Source organism: Nomascus leucogenys, chromosome 10 (genome assembly GCF_006542625.1).
Source record: "Nomascus leucogenys isolate Asia chromosome 10, Asia_NLE_v1, whole genome shotgun sequence".
Classification (NCBI taxonomy): domain Eukaryota; kingdom Metazoa; phylum Chordata; class Mammalia; order Primates; family Hylobatidae; genus Nomascus; species Nomascus leucogenys.
This window is the reverse complement of record NC_044390.1, coordinates 99,315,035-99,339,801: the sequence shown is the minus strand read 5'-3', so window position 1 is coordinate 99,339,801 and position 24,767 is coordinate 99,315,035. Positions and strand designations below refer to the sequence as shown.

At 59.0% G+C, this 24,767-nt stretch overlaps 1 protein-coding gene and 1 long non-coding RNA gene across 3 annotated transcripts in view; one reads left to right on the top strand and one right to left on the bottom strand.

Annotated features, from left to right (window-relative positions):
* Nucleotides 1–24,767, top strand: part of GALNT9 (polypeptide N-acetylgalactosaminyltransferase 9) — a 122,066-nt gene that overhangs the window by 46,494 nt on the left and 50,805 nt on the right. For both annotated transcript variants that reach the window (XM_030821716.1, XM_030821717.1), the window contains exons 3-5: nt 17,496–17,662; nt 19,054–19,228; nt 22,506–22,703. In XM_030821716.1, the coding sequence (XP_030677576.1) occupies nt 17,496–17,662; nt 19,054–19,228; nt 22,506–22,703 (540 nt within the window). The remainder of the gene's footprint in view (nt 1–17,495; nt 17,663–19,053; nt 19,229–22,505; nt 22,704–24,767) is intronic.
* Nucleotides 333–1,364, bottom strand: LOC115837023. The gene is made up of 2 exons (XR_004032100.1): nt 1,118–1,364; nt 333–902 (listed from the first exon to the last, which is right to left on the bottom strand). It is a non-coding gene; the product is annotated as an uncharacterized LOC115837023 (long non-coding RNA).

The following is a 24,767-nucleotide window of genomic DNA, read 5'->3' as shown; positions in this document are numbered from 1 at the left end:
TTCCCCAGCGCCTGCGGAATGGATCACAGGGAATTGTTCACATGCGACAACCCTCACAAGCGTAACACTTAGAACGCAGACCCCGGTGGACGCTGGGTCTTATCCATCTTCCGAGGGACCACTTTCCTAAAAGGAGCTTGGGTGGAGAGACCCGAACCCGGCGCAGCTCAGCGAGTGTCGCTGGGAAGCGTCTCCACGGTGCCCGGCCTTTCCCTGGGGTCATTGAAGAACCACTGGCTGCAGACCGCGCATTGCTCCCTTAATCCCTGCAGCAAGGCTTAGAGGCAGAGCCTGTTATTGTCCCATTTTACACATGGGGAAACCGAGGCAGGAAAGGTTAAGTCTCTTTATTCAGATCCCACACAGAGTAGGTGGCAGAGCGGGGACATGGAGTCTAGAGATCTGACAGAAAAAGAGTGGAAACCTCAATCATTCTGAGGGACCAGATGGGGGTGCAGGCTGAAAGCTAAGCCTGGGGGGGAGCTGGGGGGCCGCCCTGAGGGGTCTCTTCCCCGGGGTCTTGTCTCCCTCTGGGGCTGGCTTTGTCCCACTCCTTCCTCTGCTGGCTCAGGAGTTGGGGGGCTCCGCCTCCTCTCCACAGCTGCCGCCTGCCGGCCTCCTCCCGACTGAACTGGGGACACAGCCTGCCTCCCTCTCCAGCCCTCCGGGGAGGACGTGGGGCCCCCTTCCCCTAACTGCTCTCAGAAGCTTCCATGCGGGCCCCTTCTGGACACTGCTTCACAGACACAGACAGGGCAGCGGCAGAACTTGCAGATCACAAGGTTCTGTTTTCACCCAGAGTCTCCGTGCTGCCAGGCCGCAGGTCCTCAGGAATGCCTGTGGGGCACATCTGTCTCCAGGGCCTCCTGTGAGTGCCTCCTGTCCTTCAGGCATCTCCTCACCTTGGAGAAGAGACATTTGTGTCCCTCATCCTCTAAAAAGAAACCCCTTACCGCTGGCCATCCTGATAGTTCAGTCAGTAAGACATAAAATCCAATTAGAAATGGCTCAACCCAAAAAGGGAATTTGTTGACTCAGGTAACTGAAAGGTAGGGCTTCAGGCATGGCTTGATCTAGGGGATAGTCCAGCCCCTGCCTGCTCTCGGGTTAGATGTACCTTGACTCTCTTAGGATCCTTGCAGGAAATTGATGGTGCCCTCACGTGGACATAGGCAGAATCCAGGAGACCTGGTGGACACTGGGCATCCAGGAAGTGAACCAGGAGACCCGGCGGACACTGGGTATCCAGGAAGTGGATCCAGGACACCCGGCGGACACTGGATATCCAGGAAGTGGATCCAGGACACCCGGCGGACACTGGGTATCCAGGAAGTGGATCCAGGACACCCGGCGGACACTGGGTATCCAGGAAGTGAACCAGGAGACCCGGCGGACACTGGGTATCCAGGAAGTGGATCCAGGACACCCGGCAGACACTGGGTATCCAGGAAGTGAACCAGGAGACCCGGCGGACACTGGGCATCCAGGAAGTGGATCCAGGACACCCGGCGGACACTGGGTATCCAGGAAGTGGATCCAGGACACCCGGCAGACACTGGGTATCCAGGAAGTGAATCCAGGAGACCCGGAGGACACTGGGCATCCAGGAGGTGGATCCAGGAAGTGACCGCACTGGGATGTTCTTCTCTCCACGGCCTGAAGGGACAGGGGTGAGAATCACAGGCGCCCAGCAAGAGCTGGAGCTGCAGAGAGAGGACAGGGGGTAGGGACAGTAACTCTGGAGAGAAGAAACCACTGCCAAGACTGTGGGGAGGGGACAGGGGTTGCGCCTCACTCTTTCCACCCTCCAGACGCTGTGGTGGGAAGGGCGGGACGCGGCGCCCACGCGGTGGTGGGAAGGAGGTTTAAACAGAGCCTTGCCCAAGCCCCTCCCTGGTGAAGCCCTAGATGGTTTAACCCCCACTCCCAGCCCCCAGGGGCCTCGGGGAACCCGCAGCTTGGCCCCGGCCTACTGTCTCCGGGGCTTCCCAGAGCCGGAAGGGGCCAGAGAGGGGTTAGAATGGGGAGAAGGAGTTTAGAAAAACCAGAGGGTGTGGGAGTGAGGGGGAGGGGGCTGGAGCAGGGGGAGGGCCTCAGAGCTGCTGGCCTTGTCAGAGCGCCACTGACCGGGTGGCTTATAAACAACATGAGGAGTTTCTCACTGTTCTCGAGGCCGGAAGTGCAAGATCAGGGTGCCGGTGGGGTGGGGCCTGGTGCAGGGTCTCTGCCAGGTTGCCAGCAGCTGTCCCCTCCTATCCTCATGGAGTGAAATGGGCGAGGGAGCTTGGGACTCCCTTGAATATGGCACGAATCCCATTTCCCAAGGTTCCCTTCCAGAACCATGTCCCTCCCCTTGAAACCAGTGGGATTCTGCACCCATTGAGACAGGACATCCAGGGTGATGCTACGTGCCTTCAGGGCGGCTGTGCGAAGGCGAGTTGCTTCTGGCCCAGTGCTGCCAGCAGAGGCGGGGCTGCAGGGGAGCCTCCAGCGGTCCTGGAGCTGCCAGGCTGTGAGGCAGCCCACACGCTTCACATGGGGAGTCGACGTGGACAGGTCCTGGGGCAGCACGAAGAGAGGCGTCCTGCCAGTCCCAGCGCTCCAGCCGCAACCCAGAACCCCCCAGCAGGTCTGCCCCAGCGCCAACCCCAGCAACTGTGGCAGAAAGTCACACGACGGTCTGGTCGCTGCACGAAGCCACACGTTGGAGGCCAGCTATGCAACAAGGACAGGGACATGGGCGAGGAACAGCTCAGACTGGACGTGGCATCGTGGTGACACATGGGCATGTGATGTTAGCAGGCGTCTGTGGGAGTCTTCCATCCCCTACAAGCAGCCACAGAAGCTGTGTCTTGTCCCACGTGAGTGGGTGTGCCTGGCCATTGCAGGCCCCAGCAAGCGTCCGTGGATGATTAAAGAAGTAAACAAAAGCAGGCTCAGCCGGGCCCACTCGAAACTCAGACTTGGATTCCCTGCATGGCTTTAACCCCTCAGAAGCCAACTATCCCGGCAGAAACTGCACTGCTGATTGGTTTGGTTTGACAGGGCTGGTCATCAGAAACACACATAGAATGTAGGAGTGTGTGTGTGTGTGTGTGTGTGCATGCCTGTACCTGCACATGTGTGTCTGCGTGTGTACATGTGTGCATGTATCTGTGTGTGCCCACAGACGTGCATGTGTGCACGTGTGTGTGATGTATGTACATGTCTGTGTCCACAGATGTGTGTGCATGTGTGTACATGTGTGCACATGTGATGTGTGTGCATGTGTGCATGTGCGTGTGCCTGTGTGTGTGTGTGTTCTGGCACCAACAGGTGATTCCATCCACTTTCAAACGCAACTCCTCGCCACTTTCTCCATTAGCTGCGTTACTGATTTCTCTTTGTCAGACGTAGATGCTTTTCTAATTAGGCAGTGGCTTTAATTATGCCACAAAGCACATAACATAGGTCTTGGTTATTAAGACTGGCCCGTGGGATAATGAAAGGAAGACTGGCAAATCCAAATTAAGCAGAATCATAAAAATGAATGACCTTATCCGAGAAGCCGTCCTACATCCCAGCACAGTAACGTGCCCCTGCTCTGTGTTTGCGGAGTCTTCATGCATATTAATTGTTTAAGCCTGGGCAGCCTGGCTGTCAGCTCTAATAGGTGCAGATTTACTGGATGGCGCTTTGAGGAGCTGGGAGCAGGTACCTTAGCCCAGTCCAGATTCCTGATGAAGCTGCTCTGTCTAAAGCCTCCTGCGTCTCGGCTCTGTGATGAGAAGGGAGTAGACGTGGACAGTGAGGATGGGAGAAGACAGGCACCATCGTGGAGATATGCGGCGAGCCATGTGGCTTTTCTGCAGGGACAGCTATCAGGTTTCTTTCCTCATCAAGGGGTGGGAGCTGCGGCCGGTTCCCCGGCTGACATCTTCCCGTCTCACACACGCCCGGCTCCGTCCAGGCCTGGGGTCTGTGCCCTGGACAAGAAATGTCTCAGGGGGAGTGGGACCCTTGGGGGAGCTCAAGGGGAACACACTCCCACTGGCTGGTCTTTGCCTTTGAAGCAGCTCTGCGGGCCTCTCCGGGCACAACTTTAAGCAAGCTTGTCCTTGGTTCATGGAAGCCAACCGGAAAGCTGAGGTTCCTGCCCTGTGGCTTCCTGCTGCAATGTGGATTCACTGGGGCCTGTGGGGCAGAGCCCGCTCGATGCCAGGCAGCCCTGGACTCTAAGCAGAAAGAGCCTTCTCAGGCCTGGGATCCAGCTCCCACACACACACCTGGGCACACGCACATGCACACACAGCCTCTCACCCACAGACCCAGCACACACCTGGAGACAGACAGACCTCAGACAGACCCCGGCGGCCCGGCCGAGGCGCTCGTATCACCCACGGCTCCTGTTCACAAGGGGAAGGGCACGCGCCGATCGCAGACGATCAATTCCACACAGACTTGAATAATGTGGGTTTCATTTGCATGAAATCCACCTGGGCTGGACCAGGACTCCTTCAACAGCAAGTGACAGAAAATCCATCTCAAATTGGCTCAAGCTAGAAAGAGAGGCAGTGGGGAGAGAGACAGAGAAGGAGGGAGGGAGGGAAGTGTCCCTGCAGTGACGACCTGAGGAAGCCCTGGCGTTGGCCAGTAGGATTCACGGCTCAGGCGATATCATCGGGCCAGCGTCTTGCCAGCTCTGCACACTCCTCTTGGCCTTGCTGGCTTAGCCTGAGCCTCCACTGTCTGCAGAAGGCTGCAGCCACTCCAGCCTCACGTCCTGTCCCCTGGAGCCCAGCCAACCTCTCCTGGCTCTGATTGGGCTGTGCGTCTCTCCCCGAGCCTATTGCCATGCTGATTGGCTCAGCCTGGTCCTGTGCCCTCCCCTTCATCCGGGGCTGGAACTCCACCCAGCTACTTAGGGAGTTCCTGCTGGGTGAGTCCCATGTTTAATGCGGAGGAGGAGGGAAGGGGCTGAGCAGGGCAAGAGCAGAAGACCACGGCCTGGCAAGGACAGCCTAGACCCGGGGGAAAGAAGGGACATGGAGGGGCTGAGCCCTGTCGCACGTCATGCCCTGCATGCCGGGCTGGGTGTGGAGAGGCTGAGCGCGCAGTCCGGGGCTGAGGCTGGGAAGCTCTGATAGGTGGCTTAGAAGTGAGTTGGTGACAACTGGACGGTTCCCCAGGAGGGGCAAGCACCTGAGTGATGGGAACAGCCCCTGCTGTCAGGAGCCCACGGGGGGAGTGTGCACATGTGTGCGTGTGTGTGGTGTATCCTGTGTGCACGTGGTATGTTCATAGATGTGTCTGCACATGTGTGCGTGTGTGGGGGGTATGTTCTTGTGTGTGGCATATGTTCATGTGTGCGTGTGTGTGGTGTCTGCTCATGAGTGCGTGTGTGTGTGGTGCTGTGGCTTCTAATTCAGCCCAAGCCACAACTTAGACTTTTAATGTTACGTTCAAACAAAACCATTTGGAGACTCACCCACAGCTCTGAGGCTTTGGATGACGCCTGCCCATCACCTGCCTTCCTCTCTGCTGTGTGCAATGAGTTCAAGCTCTGTAAAGGCCACACATGGAGCCCTGTGTGCGTCTACAGTTCTGGGTCCCAGGATGAGGGGGTGAAACAGCAAACCCACACCCAGAACCCCTGCCCCAGGAGCCCCGGCCAGCAGGAGAGCAGGGCAGGGGTGCAAAGAGCAAGCCAGGGGTGGGGGCGGGAGAGGCAGAGCAGCAGGCTGGAGGCCAGGGCCCTGGTGGGATTTTACGTCGAGCACAGGGTGAGCCTCTTGAAGGGTGAGGGCGTGTGTGGCCATCCAGGTGGGGGTGGGGAGCGCAAAGGCCCTGGGGCAGGAGCAGGCCTGGAGCGTAGGCCACAGAGCCAGGGGCCGGGCCGCAGGTGAGTGAGCCAAAGGGAACCATGGTGGAGGGAGCGGCCTGGCTGAGCAACCCGGGTCTTTGACCTTCTCAGGGGCGATGGGAAGCCTGGAATTGCATGGGCTGGTGCAGAGGTCACCGTGGCCTTGCCAGGCCTGGGAGTGTAGCCGCAGTGCCCAGGGAGGTGAGAAGGGGCTGGTCAGGCTGCCTGTTGTGAAGAGCGAAGTGTGAGATGTGGAGCAGGGCATCTGGCTTTTCTCTGACCTGCGATGGGCTGGTGGGAGCAGGAGTGAGCTGGCCTCACTGTGAATGTGAAAATACTGGTTGGGGCCCACCACGGTGGGTCTTCCTTCAATGGCTAAATGCGCCGAAGGCCTCCAAGCTTGACAGGGTTGAATTTCCTCCGAGCCCCGAGGCCCAGGGAGGGGCGCCCTGTGCTCCCTGGATGGAGCCGACATTCCTGGCCTGTCCCCAGCTGCGTCACCTCTGCCCAGCCCTCAATCACTGCTGCTCTCAAGCGGCCCCGGGTGCCGTGATCTTGCTCAACTCTGATGCTTTCCAAACACCATAAACTTAGTTTATTTTCTGTCTGACAGAAACGGCGCCACTTAAGTCCTGCAAAGAACCCTCGGGTTCCACTCAGGCTGAGTTATTCGGGGGCCACTGCTGAAGGGTTTGCATTTGTTTCCTCTGTGACATCGGAGTGTGGAGGACGCTGTCTCCAGCACAGGGCCAGGGGCCAGGGCTGCTCACACAGAGCTGCTGGAGCCTACGGGGTCCCGGCTGTGGGTCCTGGGCTGCCCGCCCCCAGGAAGGGCACCTTGCCACTATTGAAGTGGGGCGAGCTGATTCAGGCACAGCTGGAAACCAGGAGGCAGCCAGCAGCAGCTGCACCGAACAAGAACAGGAGCCCCAGGCCGAGGCGGGCGCATCACACGAGACCAGCCCGGCCAACATGGTGAAACTCTATCTCTACTGAAAATACGAAAATTAGCCGGGTGTGGTGGCGGGCACCTATAATCCCAGCTACCCGGGAGGGTGAGGCAGGAGAATTGCTTGAACCCGGGAGGTGGAGGTTGCAGTGAGCCGAGATTGCACCACTGCACTCCAGCCTGGCGACAGAGTAAGACTCTGTCTCAAAAATAAAGAAGAAAGAAGGAGAGTCCGGAAGCCACTGCTGCCCCCACCAGCAGAGTGGAACGGTAGTTTCGTAGAACAGACACGGCCTGGCTGCGAGAATGAGCACAGTGCTCACAGCCACTCGGGGGGAGTCTCAGGAACTCAGCGTCAAGGGGAGTGGGGCCCTAAGCCCGTGTGCGGGAGACAGCGGCCGTGGCGTCGAGTTCAAAGGGGAGCCGGGCACGGCTGGGGATGGGAAGGTGTGGGGCAGAGCCACAGGGAAGGCCCAGCCCAGACGCACACGAGATCCAGAGACGGTGGCCTGCGAAGCGGAGGGGGTGGACGCCGGGGTGAGCACCCACTTTTCTAGACTGAGCGTCGGGCACAGGCTTTGTATTGCTTCATTCATCGTCATATTTGATGTATGTTTGATAAATATCCCTTTAAAAATTAAAGCCAATTTGTTAATTGAGAAGGGTACTGTATTATGGGTAAAAGAAATTATTTTATGCTAAGTAGCGCTGGGTGAAAAATGAGGTGTATGTGTTCCATTATTTCCAATTTAAACAGCAATTTGTCTACAAAGGTTTGTGATGAGTGTCAGGTGTTAGGTGCACGTTAATGGCATGAAGTAAGATATTCTTCTGCGGAAAACACAGAAAAGTCCAGAAGGAATGTGCAAGCAACCTGCCCAGGCGCTCCCACAGCTGCTGGGTGTCACGGGAAGCCGGGAACTAATTTAAGTGCCCGGCAGTGGGGTGGTGGCGCTGCAGTATTTTCTTCTGCACAAGTTTGCTGCAGGGGCATCGTGGAGGGCCTGTGTGGAGCCACCATCAGAACGCCAAGAAGCACCTGCCCCGACCCCGTCCCGCCCCGCACCATTGCCCACTCTGTCCCGTTGAGGGGGCGCCTCCCTGGGTCCTCGTGAGACCTGGGCCAGGCCCACAGGGTTCTGCTCGCTGGTAACAGAAGCCTGGGTCCCGTGATGAGCATGCGCAGCCCACAGAGGGGTCCCTGCCGTGCATCCGTCCCCACAGTGCCTCCCCTGATGGCTCTGGGGCTGCTCTGAGTGGGGGGAGCTGGGCAGGGCGTGATGGCGTTCTCCTCTCTCCTGTCTCCTCCTCCCCCTGCCCTCGAGTGCAGCCTCTGGCCCTGGCAGTGGCAGGTTACTGGAGTTTGGTCAGCTGGCAAACGTGTCCCCAAGTCTCAGAGACACATACAGTTCACGTGTGACCGCCCCGCTGAGAACACATGTGGCCCCACATGGCTGCTGCCGCCACAGTAACACACACAGCACTGAAAGGTGCACGGGGGACGGGCCTTCCTGGCAGCCACAGCCTCCCCAGCATGGGAGCCTCCCTGCGCGTTCTGTGCAGGGCCCTGCCCGCCTTGGGGCCCTGGCCATCGCTGGCCCTGTTGACTTGGGACCTCGGCCAAGGCTGAACCTGAAACAGCCTCCGGCAGGGCCCATTTACAGACCCCATGCCGGAGCATCACGCGAGGCACGAGGCCACAGCTGCCCCAATGCCATTTGTGCCTAAAAAGCAGGGCACAGCGCCAGGCCAGTGTTTTGTGGGCAGACCTAGACACTTGTCACACCCACGTCGGCGTCACCTCGGGGGACGGGGCGGGGCCTGAGGGTGGGCGTTGGAGGGAGGCTTCGTGGATCTGTCATGGCTTCATTGTTTTAAAGAGGACAATCTCTTAATTTTATGGTGTGATAAAATTGGTTCAAAATGGGATAAAGAAACCTAGAAGAAACACACAAGAAGGCAGATGTACAGGTATGCGGGTGGGAGCGGCGGGTGCAGAGTGACGGGTGGAAGCCGGGCGAGGTGTGATGGCATTCTCCTCTCTCCTGTCTCCTCCTCCCTCCGCCCTCGAGCCCTGGCAGTGGCGGGTGACTGGAGTTTCATCGGCTGGCAAATGTGTCCCCAAGGCTCAGAGACACACACAGGCTGTTCACATGTGACCGCCCTGCTGAGAACGTGTGGCCCCACGTGGCTGCTGCTGCCACAGTAACACAGCACTGAAGGGCACATGGGGGACGGGCACAGAGTGACGGGCGCAGCGTCTGTCGTGGGGAAGCTGTGGACAGCGGCGGCTGAGGCACCTGCTCTCCCCTCTGCTTGACTTTTAAGGACTGTGCTGTTGTTGTCTCATTCTCTCTGCCCCTGTCTCCTCCTTCCCACCTTCCTCCCCCTCTCTGTCTCTCTGCTCCATTTCCTCCTTCCTGTCCCTGAATCTCTGCCTCCTGTCTCCTACCCCACTCCTCTTCCTCCCTCTGTGTGGCAATGACTGACTGTCATCTCCCTCTTATCTTTTCTCCTGCTCTTCCTCCCTGATAGAATTCTGAAATGTATCTGGGCTCCAGCCAGAGTGACGACCACATTTCCTGGCATCCCTTGCAGGGTGCCGTGGCTGTGGCTGTGGCCGTGGCCGTGTGGTCGGGCTCTGGCCGGGAGATGACGGCCGATAGCTCCACCTGGGACCTCAGACACATCAGATCCATTTCTTCTTAAAGAAAGAATTGAAGTCAATTAAAGTCAAATTGAGTTCCTATTGATTACAGTTGTAGAATCGGAACCATTATGCACGCAAGAGCTAACGTGTGAAGCCAGCTGTTCCTGGGGGCTCCTGTCCCTGGAGTTATCCCCAGGTGGCACCTGGCAGGGCACAGAGGTGGCATCACCTGCTGGGTACTCCAGGCCCCAGCTCTCTGGTTTGCCCCTGGGCAGGGCTCCGTGAAGCCTGCAGGATTCTGTGCCTGCCTTTGCCTTCTGGAGGAGGTTCCTGGTGATCATATTTCAGGGAGACACGGGGTTTGGCTTGACTCCCAGCCCCGCTCTATGACATCTTAGCTTCTGTTTCTCACACCCAGGATCAGAGGTGCTCACTGTTTGCCAAGCTCAGTGTTTGTTGATTCCATATTTTACAATTGTCTTGGCCACAGTCAATGGACTGTTTTATAAAAGATGTCTGTTCAGCACTATATCCTATGAAAGGCGTGACCCTATTTCATTTCTTGTCCCTAAATGGGACTTGTTCTTGTTGGAATAACTAAACAAGAGCAGTCTCAGGTGCAGTTTTCTTTGAAGAGTTTCTTCCAGAGCATGGCTCCTGAGACAGAGCTGGAGACCGAAGTCACCTGGGGGTGCCCTCAGTGAGAGGGTCCGTCTGTGCAGTTCAGGCCTCAAAGCTGTTTATAAAACAGGCTGGGCCTAAGTTATCTGGGAAACTGGCCGATCCTGTGCGCCCATCTCCCTCGCTTGTGTGTGCTGCAGGCAAAGGCCAGGCCTGCATAGCTGGTTAGACACCGGAAAGTGAGCAGCCAGGCCAGGGTCCCAGCAGGCACCACGTACCACCCCACCGGGCTCCGGCCCCGCGCGTTTGAGACCTGCCCCAAGTACACGTTCCCAGCGGCGTCTATTTCACGATTCTGCCCTCGGCCCCGAATCCATGGAGCCAAACTCCTGCTTTCTTCACAGTCACTTCTGGTATTTGAGCTGAAACCATGTCTGACCATGGGCCCAGCTTCCTACGCCCCACCCTCCTGCTCTGAGCGGCACCTGCCCCGGGCAAAGGCCACCCCGCGCTGGGCTCTGGGACCCGGCACGGGCTCCTCCCCGACGCCCCTCCACCGTCTCTCGCTTTTTCCGGCAGCACCAGACGCAAAAGGGACTCAGTGGCTCCCGCCGGAGGACGTTGCTGCCCTCCTGCCCCTTCCTCTGCTCTGCCTGGCGGTCCTGCTCCTCGGAAAAGCTCGCGGCCACTGGTTCCGCTTGCTCTTCTCCCGCGGGGGGAGAAGAGTGGGACCCTCCACTCGTGGAAATCACACTCGCTGAGGCCTCCTGTCACCAAGCCCAGTGCAAATTCTCGGCTGGCATCTTCCTCGGCCGCGGTCGGGCAGGTGACGCTGCCTCCCGACGCCTCCCCCTGACTCGGCGCTGAGGCTGCCCTGGGTCCTCCCTGGCCGCACAGCCCACAGCCTCTGGGCCTTTGTGGAGCTCCGAGGTTGGGGTTCCAGGGCTCAGGCCTTGGCCTCCTCCCTCTGTCTGTGCCTTTCAGTCCGGTCTAATGGAGGCAAACAGTCCCGGATGTCTAGCTCAGGCCCTGGCTTGAACTCCGGGCTCAAATATCCACACGTTTTATGTTTCAACAAGTGGCCAGGTTGTTTTCCAAGTGGCTGCGCCACCTCCCGTCCCCACCCGCCACACGTGGGCGTTCTGGCCCCTCCGCGACCCTCACTGGCGCCGCTTTTGTACGTCAGCACGTCGGCCTTTCCGGTAGCCAGACAGCCGCCCCCGTGTGGCTCCGAGTGGCAGCTCCCTGATGGCCGCCGAGGGGGCACCTGCGCACGTGCTTGATGGCTGCTTGTGCGTCTTCGGTGGCGATGTGTCTGTTCTGATCTTTTCCCCAGTATTCCTTGGACCTATTGTTTTCTTACTTTTGTATTACTTCTGGATACAAGTCTTTTATCAGACACGTGCTTTGAAAATATTTGCTCCCAGTCTGCTGTGGCATGTCTTTCTATTCACCTAAGAGTGTCTTTCAAAGAACTGATGTTTTTTTTTTTTTTAATTTTGATAAAGTCCAATTTATCCATTTTGTTCTGTTTTGGATCATGCTTTTGTTGCCATATTGAAGAAATCTTTGCCTAAGCCAAGGTCACAAAGACTTTCTCCTCTATTCCCTCCCAGGGACTTGATGGTTTTAGGTTTTACATTTAGGTCAATGATCCGTTCTGGGTTAATTTTTGTATGTGGTGGAAGGTACGGATCAAAATTCATTTATCCAGAATGAGACGTGTTTGTTGCTTGCCAAGGTGTGTGTGTGTGAGTGTAGGGGTGGGTGTCCATGTGTGAGTGTATGTGTGGGTATGAGTGTGTGTGAATGTGTGTATGGGTGTGAGTGCATGTGTGTGAGTACATGTATAGGTTTGAGAGTGTGCTTGTGTGTGAGATTGCATGTGTGTGAGCGTGTGTGTTTGGGTTTGAGTATGCATGTGTGAGTGCGTGTGTGTGTGTGAGTGTGAGTGCGTGTGTGGGGGGATTGTGTGCATGTGTGTGTGACTGCGTGAGTGCGTGAGTGTGAGCACATGTGGGTTTGTGTGCATGTGCATGCGTGTGTGAGTGCATGTGTGTGTGCGTGTGTGAGTGAATGGGTTTGTGTGCTTGTGCATGTGTGTGTGAGTGCGTGTGTGTGTGCGTGTGTGAGTGAATGTGGGTTTGTGTGCATGTGTGTGACTGCATGTGTGAGTGCGGGAGTGTGTGCGTGTGTGAGTGAATGGGTTTGTGTGCATGTGACTGTGTGTGTGTGTGCGTGTGAGTGAATGTGGGTTTGTGTGCATGTGTGTGACTGTGTGAGTGCGTGTGTATGAGTGAATGTGGGTTTGTGTGCATGTGTGTGAGTGCGTGTGTGTGCGCATGTGTGTGTTCCTGTGTGTGAGTGCATGTGTTTGTGTGCGTGTGTGTGTGCTTGTGTATTTCCCCATTTTCCAAAGCAGTATTTTCTTCACCTTACTCCTTTATCTATTTCAATTTATCTTTCTCTTTGTCTAGCTTCACACCAGCATTGCCCTGCCAATGGCTGTGGTTCTAAAATAAGTCTTAACTTGAGGTGGTGTGAGTCCTCCCACTTGGTTCTTTTTCAAGATTGCTTTGGCTCTCCAAGGTCCTTTGCATTGCCACATGAATTTCAGAATCAGCTGCTCAGGTTCTACCCTGAAGCCCGCTGTCGTGCTGAGGCGACGGTGTGGGGTCTCCGGGGGAATGCGTCTTAGCCTCACCAAGGACCCCCGGCTGCTCACCTCCCATCCTCCTGTCTGCTGTTTTTGCCATGGGCCAGCCTGTGTGCTGGAGCGAGCGGCTGGGAGTTTGGTCACATGCCTCCTGGTGTGGCCTGCTCCAGTGGCCCCTGCCTTGGAGCCCACCCCATCCACCCCTGCCACAAGCCGGCGCCATGTGGCCCTGCCTGCCTCCTTCCCCACCCTCGTTCCCCTGCCTGCCTCCTTCCCTGCCCTCATTCCCGTCCCTCCTCCCGGCTGCTCGAGCTCTGGGCTCAGGTGTCTTCTTTTTTGTGAGACAAGCCCGGCTTTTCCCACCTCCATCCCTCTCTGCGCCCACATGCCACCTCCTCACCGCTCCTGGGGGAGAGAGCTCAACCGCACTTCCAGACGCGGATCACGCCTCGGGCTGCCCCTTTCACTCGCTGAGTGGAGGCTGCATCTGTGACGTTTTATTCTCAGAGATGCCAGGATGCTCACCTGAGTCTCTGCCCCCAGGCAAGGGAGGCCCTGAGCCTGTTTAGGGACAGCGGGAAATAATGACAGAGGCTCAGGAACCCCCTCATATCCCCATTGCCCGACTCAGTGGTGACCCACACAGCAATGCCGGGAGCAGCCACCGCTGTGCTGGCAGAGCTGCCTTGCAGGAGGGGAGGCCCAGGCCCCACGTCCGAGAGCTGAAGACGAAACATTTCCTGTGGACACTGTAACAAGGGGCCACAAGCAGGTGGCTTCCAACAATGTGAATGCGCTGTCTCCTGTTCTGGAGGCCAGACCCCAAGATCACGGTGTGGCCAGAGCTGTGCCCCTTCCAGAGGCTTCAGGGAGGATCCTTCCCACCTCTCCCTTCCCGCCTCTCCCAGCTTCTGGGTCTCCAGGCATCCCTGGGCTCCTGGCCATGCCATTCGAGTCTTGGCCTCCACCTCCACGTGGCCTCCTGCCTGGGCCTCCATGTTGTGTTTCCTCTGCCCTCTCTTTAAGGACACCCGTCACTGGATTTAGGACCCGCCCTGAATCCAGGATGATCTCGTTATCAGTGGGTGGCTGGGTCAGGTTCTTGACTTTGCAGCACGAAAGAATTTGAGAGCAAGTCCAAAGCACAAGTAGGCAAAGAAGTGTGTCACAAAGCGAAGGCGCCACTCGGAGGGAGAAGCAGCCCCTTGCCTTGAGGGGAGTCCTTTCGCGGGAGCTGTGCCTGCATGTTCTTGAAATACGGTGAGGCTGGGTACGTAAAGGCAGACAGGCCTACAGTTGGCTGTGTCTGCACATTCATGAAATACGGTGAGGTCAGGCGTGTAAGGGCAGACAGGCCTGCGGTTGGCTGTGCGTGCCTGTTCATGAAATACGGTGAGGTCAGGCGTGTAAGGGCAGACAGGCCTGCGGTTGGCTGTGCGTGTGTGTTCATGAAATACGGTGAGGCTGGGTATGTAAAGGCAGACAGGCCTGCGGTTGGCTGTGCCTGCACATTCATGAAATACGGTGAGGTCAGGTGTGTAAAGGCAGACAGGCCTGTGGTTGGCTGTGTGTACCTGTTCATGAAATACGGTGAGGTCAGGCGTGTAAAGGCAGACAGGCCTGCGGTTGGTGCACATGCTCAGTACCTACATGCTCCAACACACACTGCATGTATCATTACATATAGGATCCTTACCTGGGGGTGTGTCTCTTACTATTAAAATGAGCTGAACTTGGAGCGTAACTGTGCGTGCAGCGTCCTGGAGAAGCCCCTGGCCCCTCCGAGGCAGGAATGTGTGGCTAAGAGCTTGGTGGGCTTTGGGTGCTGACTGGCTGGAGATTGGGGAAGCTACATCAGGAATAAGGTATCTTCATTCTCTTTCCCGGGCCTGAACCGGGCATCAGGAACCTGTAAGCATCCGGCAGTCAGCTGGTGTCCTGTGGGGCTGCTTACCTTGCGGAGCCTGCTGCAAAAGGGGCCCAGGAACTTCACACAGGGAACAAGGACATCAGTGTGGCCTCCTCATCCTACCGATCCTGCCTCAAGCTCATCTCAGGATCCCTAACTTAATTACGTCTGCAAACATTCTACTTGCAATAAGTCACATGAGGACAGGCCCTTCTGAGGTTAAACCCGGGCCAGAAGATGTGTTTCCGAGATTGGAGACAGAGGCCCACGTCCTGCTGACACCATGTCTTGGGTCGCGGGAGGAGGACACCGTTCAGCCCACCACGGAAGGAAAGGCTTCCACGGGGAGGACCAGCCAGCCGTCGTTTGCTCCCCGTGGCCTCTCGCTCATCCCCAGCAAGAGCGCAGGAGGACAAGGCTGGGGGCTGAACTTCAGGGTGCGCGACTTGCCTTCCTCATTGATGGCATTTGGGACTTGTTGGAAAATCTTTGCACTCCTTTATCTTTTTCTTGGGGCTGGGTTGAGCCTTGCAGAAAAGTGAGATTTGGAAGAGTCATCCTGGTCTTCATTGTCTTCCATTTGCCAGCAGGTGGGCGACAGGGAGTTAAATAAAAACGCTTCAACTCCACGCATGTGGAAACGACCTGGCAGGATCTCCCTCCTACGACCTGCGAGGCGGACGCGGTTGGGATCCTCGTTGTGCCGGAGAACTGAGGCTCCCAACGGCTGTCGGTCTCACCTGTGGGCGCCTGGGCTGGAACCTGGATCGGACCCTGGCGCTGCTCCCTGTCAGAAACATCTGCTGACGGCTGGTCCAGCATCCACGGGCCCCACTTCTAGGAGCCGCACTTGCCAGGCCCTGAGTCCAGCATGATGCGGTGGAGCATAAGCCAATCAGAGTGCCCTATGTCCTCTGGCCACAACGATTGGTTCAGAGAAGGGCACGTCACCCAATCAGAGCCCAGGAGACACAGGGATGCTTTTCCTGTGTGTCCTGCGAAGACAGGCGGGTTTGCTGCCCTGGGCTCAAATCCCTGGAAGGTTTGGACCTGTGGGGACACAGCCTCCGGCCACGCGGACACAGCCTCTGGCCATGCGGACAGGCCTTCCTGAGATTAAACTCAAGCCAGAAGGCTGGAGCCAAGAGAGGCAGACAGAAGCCCGTGTCCCACTGGCGAGCTTTGACCCCCAACCAAGCCAGGCCCGAAACCAAACACACCTGGACTTTTCCTACGGATGAGCCACCAACCCCCTTTCTGCTTAGGCCAGCCCGGCTCACCTTCTTCACGTTCCTGCTGAGCGGAGAGCAGAGGGTGCATCTGGAAGGTTCTGTTGCCCTGATCGCTCCTGGGCACCTCACACGCTCCTCCGCGTGGCCAGCGTCCCGAGGGCCTCTGCGTCCATCTCTCAAACCTGCGGCCATGAGCTTGCAGGGAGGCCTTCTGTTCCATGCAGGCGGCTTGTTTATAAAGCGAGTGGCCGCTGAGATGCATCAATAAAAGGCAGTCGATATTCTGGGGCAAGGAGTGGGTACTGGACGCGGATTCTAAATCAAATGAGAGGTCACTGAGAATGAGTGCTGTAGGTGACAGGCATTCTCTGCCCCCACCCACCCTCGCTGTAAAGTCTGAAGAGGCTGGAGATCCCCGGGAATGGTCACACCATAAATCACTTGTCCTTGCTGCTTGCAAGCTCTTCAGCACAGGTGCATGTGGCCCCCCAGCCAGGCCCGAGACGCCTCCTGACCTAGTGATGGAGGGAGAAAGAAGGGTTGGAGTCCACCCCCGCCCCCAGAGGCCAGCAGCTTCCTCCACTGCTCCGAGGCGTGGGGGGCAGGCGTGAGTACTTCACGGGCCCAGCTGGTGCCTGTGGGGCCCCTTGAGTCTTCATTTGTCCCCTCATTACACAGATGTTTATAAAGTACCTGCTGTGTGCCGGGCACAGCCTGGGTTCTTGGTATAGAGCTGTCAATGGGACAGAAAAGGAGCTTGCTGTCAGGGGGCTCACATTCTGGTCACTGGGGGAGATAGACCTGCAGGAACAAACAGGTACAGGGCGTACGCTTGAGGTCGGTGAGAGGGGGCCGCCCCGGGGGACAGGGCTCGCCACAGGCTTTCTGAGCAGCCCTGCCCCCCTCCCCCTGGGCTCTGGGAGTGCCTCTGCCCCCCACCCAACCCCAAAACATCTCCTTTCCAACCTGCAGCCGCTCCTGCAGTCCGTCCTAAGATGTGTTTCCTTTCTCAGAACTTTTTGTTTTATACATTTTGCAAGTTCATGAAAACTGTGCGATCCAAGCTTTTTCCTCTACAGATGACTGGAGTGACATTTTCTTGTCAGAAAGCATTTTTCTGAGTGATGAAATCTCCCTGGCCGAGCACCACAGCCCAGATAAATATGACGGTGGCACACAGCCCTTGTCCCTTTGAAATTCTCGCCAGAGGCTTGGAACCAGCTGTGAGCCAGGGCGGGAAGTGGCTGCCTGTGCGGGTGGCTGGCTCCTTGGCTGTGCCCGGCTCCTCAGCTGTGCCCCGCAGTGCCGTCCCCAACGTGCCCCTGAAGGTGACGGCTGGGGTTGGAATCCCAGCACCTGCACTCATGGCCCACGGGGGAGGCTCCTGTCTGTAGAACGGGGACGTTCATCTCCTCTCGGGGTTGCTGTGAGCACGGGGTGGGCACAGGGGCCGTGTGTGTGCTGAGTGCTGTGTTACTGTTACTAGTTTCTTTCTAGAATAGCTCTGACCCCCCGTACACCCTTGGCGTCTGGTTGTAGGGTCAGGGCCTTTTCCAGTGGCCCTCGAAGGGTGCACCTGGCTCCCAGGGTCCCGCATGCCCCGCCCTGACCACACCCCAAACCGTGTCTCCTGCAGGTGCAGACAGATGAGCTACACCCAGGACCTGCCCCAGGTCTCCGTGGTCTTCATCTTTGTCAACGAGGCGCTGTCGGTCATCCTGCGCTCCGTGCACAGCGTGGTCAACCACACGCCCTCCCAGCTCCTTAAGGAGATCATCCTGGTGGACGACAACAGTGACAATGGTGAGTGGGCGGTGCCTCGGCACGGTGCCCGCGGGCGGCCGCCTGTGGCTGGGTTGAGCTGGGGTTGGGTGGAGCCTCCCGGGGCGGAGTGACAGAGGACCGCACCCCATCTGTCCTCAGGGGCTCTAAACCTACGGGGGTCCCTCCTGCCTTCCAGCCTCTGCCATGGCTGCGTGCGTGCTGTCCCCAGTGTGTGGCTGCCGGTGCCTCTCTCTGCCTCCATCACGCGGCCCCTCCCATGTGTCTGCATCCTCTCCTCTTCTCGTGAGGACCCAGACTAGACACAGAGCTCACCCCAAATCCAGGGGGATTCCATCTCAAGATCCTCAGCCGGATACATCTACAAAGTCCCTGCTTCCTCCCCTCTCAGGCTCCGGGTGGAGATGGAGTTGGGGTCAGCCACCCCACCTTCCACAGAGGCAAGCAGAGCTGAGCTCTCCAGGGTGCCAGTCATGCCTCCCGCCTCTCTTGCCCACACAGGCTCACACCAGAGCTTGGCTGCACCGAGCTCGCAGCTGGAGCCCAAGCCCCACGGTTCCTCAGCACCACCCTCCTCAGTTCAGGTCCCCTGAGGGCAATGCCACTCACAGCCTCTAGCACACAGGCCTGAAACCCCAAACAAGGATCTGGCACTGCCTCAGGCCTGCCCCGCATCTGCCCTTCCCAGGCGCAGAGCAGAGAGCCTGCAGCCCTGACACTCCCTCTGGAAATGGAGGAAAACATGGCCAGCCCCTTCCTGACCCCTCGTGGAGGCAGGAGGCTGTGCCATGGGGCTGTGGGGCAAGCTCTGGCCTGCAGCAGGGCCCTAGCCTGACAGCACCGTCTACACTGGGGTCTGTGTGCAGAGGACTGAATGTCGTGGCTGCCCTCCTGAGCCCTGTCTCGCTGGAGAAGGTGGTGTGTGGGGAGGACCATCCAGTCCAGCTTGGCTACCTGTGTCTTGCCCTTGGCCACAGGGATCTCCATCAGGACGCCCTGCCCCCAGCATGGAAGGCCACGTTTGTGTGTCCCCCCATCCATCTATGGACTCGGCTGAGTGGGTTCTGTTGCGTGGAGAGGCCACGTTTGTGTGTCCCCCCATCCATCTATGGACTTGGTTTTTACGGCTGACTGCTCAGTCCTGTGTCTCCCGTCTCCACAGCACGGGCTGCTCTCTGGTCTGGTGTGTTTCCTTGTTTGCTGTGTCTCCCACTGGAATGTCAGCGTCGTGAGGCTGGGGTCTCATCTTTCTGTGACCTCCCACACTGAACCACATGCAGCTCAGTGGGTCCTAAGAGAATGTTTACGAGACACCCATCCCACACGGGGCATGCAGCATTTCCGGCCTTGGGTCTTGGTGGCCCCGCGTCTGCCAGCACCTGCCAGCGTGCTGAAGTCTTGTCTCTCCTCAGTGGAGCTCAAGTTCAATCTGGACCAGTACGTCAACAAGCGGTACCCAGGCCTCGTGAAGATTGTCCGCAACAGCCGGCGGGAAGGACTGATCCGTGCCCGGCTGCAGGGCTGGAAGGCGGCCACCGCTCCAGTCGTCGGCTTCTTCGATGCCCACGTCGAGTTCAACACGGGCTGGTAAGGGCCGGCACAGGCTGGACAGCCAGTCTCAGCGGGTCCCCCTCCACCATCCCCCTCCTAAGCTGCTGTGTCGCTGCAGCCTGGCTGCTGGGTTGGCCCCGGGGCTGGGGGACTCGCCGTAGCCTTCAGGATCTGGGACCGAGAGCCACCACCGAGTCCACCTTTGCGGTTACCTCTGCGGTCTCTCCGTGTGCAGCTCCTGAATGCAGAACCACAGGAGGGCAGGCCCAGCACGCACCCAAGGACATGGCGCTTAGAAGCCCCGAGGCATGTGTGTGAGGCTTGGTCTGTGCCCACCTTGCCCCAGGAGAATGTGACCCCGTACTGACTCCAGCAGGCTCGGGTACCATGTGTCCCCCGCAGGGTGGGAACCTCGGATCAGGTGGGGTGGGGCTGAGGTGCAGACGTCCGGCCTCTCAGGCCCTGCTCAGTCACTGGAGGTGGCCACGAGTGTCCCGGAGGCCTTAGCCGAGTGCAAGGGCCGTGGGAAGTGAGCTTCTGGGCCGAGAGGGTCACCTCGTGTATGGGGTCCTGGGGCCACCAGCACAAAGCACCCCCTGCTGGGCGGCCCGGAGCAGCAGGACTTCACCTCCTCACCGTTCTGGAGGCCCAGAGCCCGACTCCAAGGTGTGGGGAGGGCCGAGTTTCCCCCAGAGGCTCCAGGCAAGGATCCCTCCCACCACTCTCAGCTTCTGGGGGCTGCAGCCCCCACCTCCGACCCCCACGCCCTCCCTGTGTCTGTTTCCCCATCCCTGCCTTGTGCAAGGACCCTTGTCATTAGAGTTGGGGCAGTCCAGGATGCCCCCATCCAAACCCCAAAGCCAGCCCCACAGAGGGCACCTACGGGGTCCCTAGTACACAGGGGTGTGTTCCCCACACCCAGGCCAGGCCCCGCACCCACAATGCACTGGGTGTGTGCCCCGCACCCAGGCCAGGCCCTGCCCCTGTCCACCCAACACCCAGGCCAAGCCCCGTACCCACAATGCACAGGGGTGTGTTGCCCCACCCAGGCAGGCCCACGTCCAACAGGGGGTGTTCCTTGCACCCAGGCCCCCACCCACATGCTCAGGGTGTGTGCCCCCACCCGGCCAGGCCCCACCCCTGTCCACCCAACACCCGGGTCAGACCCCAAACCCACAATGCAATGCACAGGGTGTGTGCCCCACACCTCAGCCAGGCCCTGTACCCACAATGCACAGGGGTGTGTTCCCCGCACCTGGGCCAGGCCCCACCCCTGTCCACCCAACCACAGGGAAGACCTGGGAGGCCATTTTCCCCACTTCCTGGAGAAACCAAAACTGAAGATTTTATATTAACTCTCCTGACTCATTTTTCAACTCAGGGAAACGCGGGATGTCGTCACTGCAGGGGCTTTGGTGGGAAGGGCCAGCTGATGATCGATCTCGGGGTTACACGGAGGCTGGGACTGTCATGATTGGCTGGGACACCCCACTGCATGTGACCTTGGGCCTCCTGCTGGGTCCCCGGGGAACCTGGCGTTTTGGGGCTTCTCAAAGTCCGTGGTTTCCATAACAGCATCAGTGGGTTCAAGTGGGGACTTGGCACCTCTCAGGCTTCTCCCCTCACACTCGGCTTTCCTGGGGCATCTCAGCCCCCAGCCGGCACTGGTCTGACAAGACGCTGCCTCCTCTGCCCTGTGCCCTCCCTGCCCCTTCCTCGCTCCTCCATGGGCGCTTTCCTTTCCCTCGATGTGCAGCGGCTTCTGACGTGTTGTGCATGAATTGTGTTCCACTGTCTGCCCCCCCACAGGGTCACCCCACGCAGTCGCACAGGTTGTGCACTGCACAACTACACCCGCAGCCTTTTAGTCCCTCTGATGCCATGTAAGCTCCCCGAGGCCTGAGGGCGTCTGGGGGAGCCTTGCATCTGTCACGTCAAAATGCAATTTTAAACCAGTCCAACTTTAATTTCCACAACTGAAAACCCAGTTATCCATCTGCAAATAGCACCCTCTCCCATAACTGTCTCCACAAAGGATTCTGCCTTATTAGCAGACCTGGCATTTCCAGGGAGCTTTTCATCTCTGAAGCACTTTGCTAACAGTAATTAATTAATCCTCCTCACAAAGCTGAAAGGCAGGCAAATACCAGGCCTCACACTCAGAAGGACGGGAAGAAGGGGTGAAGACAGCCGCGTGGTCTCACAGGCAGGGTCAGGGCCTCGCCTCTCCCCACGCCAGCCCTGCCTGAGCCCACCCGAATCTGCCCTCAGGGCATCCAGCCTCTCACTGCAGCCTCTGGGCTCTGTGTCAGCCAGTGGCTGGGTGGCTCTGGCCCCGAGAGACTCCAGCATGGACGGCGGGCCTCTGCGGCCATCTCACCTTGCGGTAGACCATGGTGTCTCCAAGGGTGAGGGCTGCACCTGCTTCCCAGGACCCCTGCCTGGGACGGGGAATTGAAGACTGAGCTGATGCCCATGGAGGCTGCTTCTGCTCACCTTCCTCTCTGCCCTTCTCACCCCCCATTGCCCCATCGCTCTGTCCGGCCTCCTGGCCAGCCCTGCAAGCCCATTAGGCACACGCCGGGGCTTCGGTGCAGCTGCTGCTCCCTCGGAGACTCCCTCCACGCCTGCTTCCAGTCACTACCCAGGGCAGCCCTACTTAAAACTGTGAGCCCCTTCTACCACATCCATGACTGCTTATACCTCATCCTCCGTCCCATCCTCGAGTGGGGCCACTGCACACTCACGCAGGTTCCACACTGCACAACGGTGCCTGGCGGCTTTTCCATCCCACGCCGTGCGAGCTCCCCGTGTCACGGATTGCCTCTATTCCTTAGTTCATGATCGTATTCCACTTTGTGGGAACAGGGCGTGGCACATAGTAGATCCTCAATTCTTGCAAATGAATGCAGCTCCCACAGGAGCAGGAAAGGAGAGGAGGGACTCGGGGCTGGGCAGAGAGGGAGACCGAGCTGGGGAGCTCCATGGTGGACACAGCTGACCTCTTGTGGACCCCTGGGCAGCCCTTCAGAGACGCTGCAGCTGGGCCAACGTGGCCGGTGTCAGCGTCCCCCAAGGGCCAGCGGCATTCGAGGTGCTACCCCAGCAGGGGTGAGGCCTTGATCAGGGTGGGTCTGCTGCTGAGAGGGGCCCTGGGGCTTCCAAGGGAGGCTGTGGGTTCAGCTCAGCAGGAGGTGGCAGGGCTAGATGCAGACCAGGTGGGGACTGGCCTCCCCTCCCAGTGGGCGAGTGGAGCCTCCTCAGGGAATGCGGTGGGCTGGGGCAGCCCCTCCTCACAGCTGTGCCTCCGCAGGGCTGAGCCCGCACTGTCGCGGATCCGAGAGGACCGGCGTCGCATCGTGCTGCCAGCCATCGACAACATCAAGTACAGCACGTTTGAGGTGCAGCAGTATGCAAACGCCGCCCACGGCTACAACTGGGGCCTCTGGTGCATGTACATCATCCCCCCGCAGGACTGGCTGGACCGTGGCGATGAGTCGGCGCCCATCAGGTGAGCTGCCCCATCAGGGGTCGAGGGTGGCCCTACCCGGGAAGGAGCAGAGCAGAGCGAGGCGGGCGTGGGGACGAGGGCCGGGGATGAGGGTGTGGGGACGAGGGCGTGGGGACGAGGGCCTGGGACGAGGGCTGGGGATGTCCCCCAGCAAGCACAACCTGGTGCAGGGGCTGAGCAGAGACCACGGTGAGTGTCGGGCCAGGTGCTGGGGCCCCCGGGCTTTGCCGTAGAAACTTGGCACACAGAGCTTGTCTGTATGACAGAGACGCAGACGCAGCCCTCAGGGCTCACTGGAGCCAGGACTAACAGCTTGAAGGTTATTTTTCTTCATTCAAAATGCACTTGATAATCCCCAATTAGCAGGAAAAGGATTGCCTTGTGTTTGACATTTTAAAAATCAGTGAAATTCAGAGAACCCAATGGGAGGCACCTCCCACAGTTTTTGGCAGGCTCTGGATGCCCTGAGCTGTGGCAGGAGCAGGCTCGCTGGCCTCATCGAGTCTTCAAAGCATGGCTGCCCCCCTGCTCCTCATAGCCACCACCTGGACAGCCGCCGAACCCCCCCGTTCCAACCCTCAGCTAAAGGACAGGCCGCGACATGAACAGACACTACCCAGGAGAAGACTGGCCCCCACCAGCAAGCTCACGAAAGGTGCTCCCCACAGTCCAGGGAGACGCAAATTCAACCCACAGTGAGATGGGGCTCCGGGCCCACTGAGGGAGCTGAAAGGTGCAGGTTGACAATACCAAATGTTGACAAGGACATGGCACAGATGCAACTCTCAGAAATTGCTGGCGGGACTGTGAATCGGTGCAGCCACTTTGGAAAACCAGCAGCTCCTTCTGAAGGCCCGAAACCCACTCCAGTGTCCCCCCCCAGTGTCCCCCTCCAGTGTCCCTCTTCAGTGTCCCCCCTAGTGTCCCCCACTCCAGTGTCCCCCCAGTGTCCCCCCTCCAGTGTCCCCCTCCAGTGCCCCTCTCCAGTGTCCCCCTGTGTCCCCCTCCAGTGTCCCCCCTCCAGTGTCCCCCTCCAGTGCCCCCCAGTGTCCCCCCTCCAGTGTCCCCCCAGTGTCCCCCTCCAGTGTCCCCCCAGTGTCCCCCCTCCAGTGTCCCCCTCCAGTGTCCCTTGTCCCCCCTCCAGTGTTCCCCCAGTGTCCCCCTCCAGTGTCCCCCAGTGTCCCCCTCCAGTGTCCCACACTCCAGTGTCCCCCCAGTGTCCCCCGTGTCCCCCCTCCAGTGTCCCCCCAGTGTCCCCCTCCAGTGTCCCCCCAGTGTCCCCCCTCCAGTGTCCCCCAGTGTCCCCCTCCAGTGTCCCCGTGTCCCCCTCCAGTGTCCCCCCTCCAGTGTCCCCCAGTGTCCCCCTCCAGTGTCCCCCAGTGTCCCCCCTCCAGTGTCCCCCGTGTCCCCCTCCAGTGTCCCCCCTCCAGTGTCCCCTCCCTCCAGTGTCCCCCAGTGTCCCCCTCCAGTGTCCCCCCAGTGTCCCCCCTCCAGTGTCCCCCCAGTGTCCCCCCTCCAGTGTCCCCCCCAGTGTCCCCCCTCCAGTGTCCCCCCAGTGTCCCCCCCAGTGTCCCCCTCCAGTGTCCCCCATGTCCCCCTCCAGTGTCCCCCAGTGTCCCCCTCCAGTGTCCCCCTCCAGTGTCCCCCATGTCCCCCTCCAGTGTCCCCCCGTGTCCCCACTCCAGTGTCCCCCTCCAGTGTCCCCCCGTGTCCCCCGTGTCCCCCCCAGTGTCCCCCCTCCAGTGTCCCCCCTCCAGTGTCCCCCCAGTGTACCCCCGTGTCCCCCTCCAGTGTCCCCCCTCCAGTGTCCCCCCTCCAGTGTCCCCCCATTCCACTCCCAGGTGTTTTTCTCTAAATGAGACATGCGTACACGCAAAGGCTTCCACACAAACGTTCACAGCGGCGTTACTCACAGTAACCTCATGTGCATCAGCAGGTGATGGATGGGCAGGGCAGACTCCACCCACATCCCACATCACGGAATACTCAGAAACAGGGAGGAGCGGACCTTTCCACACCTAACAACGTGGTGAGATGCAGAGGCTCGTGCTGAGCCTCGGAGCC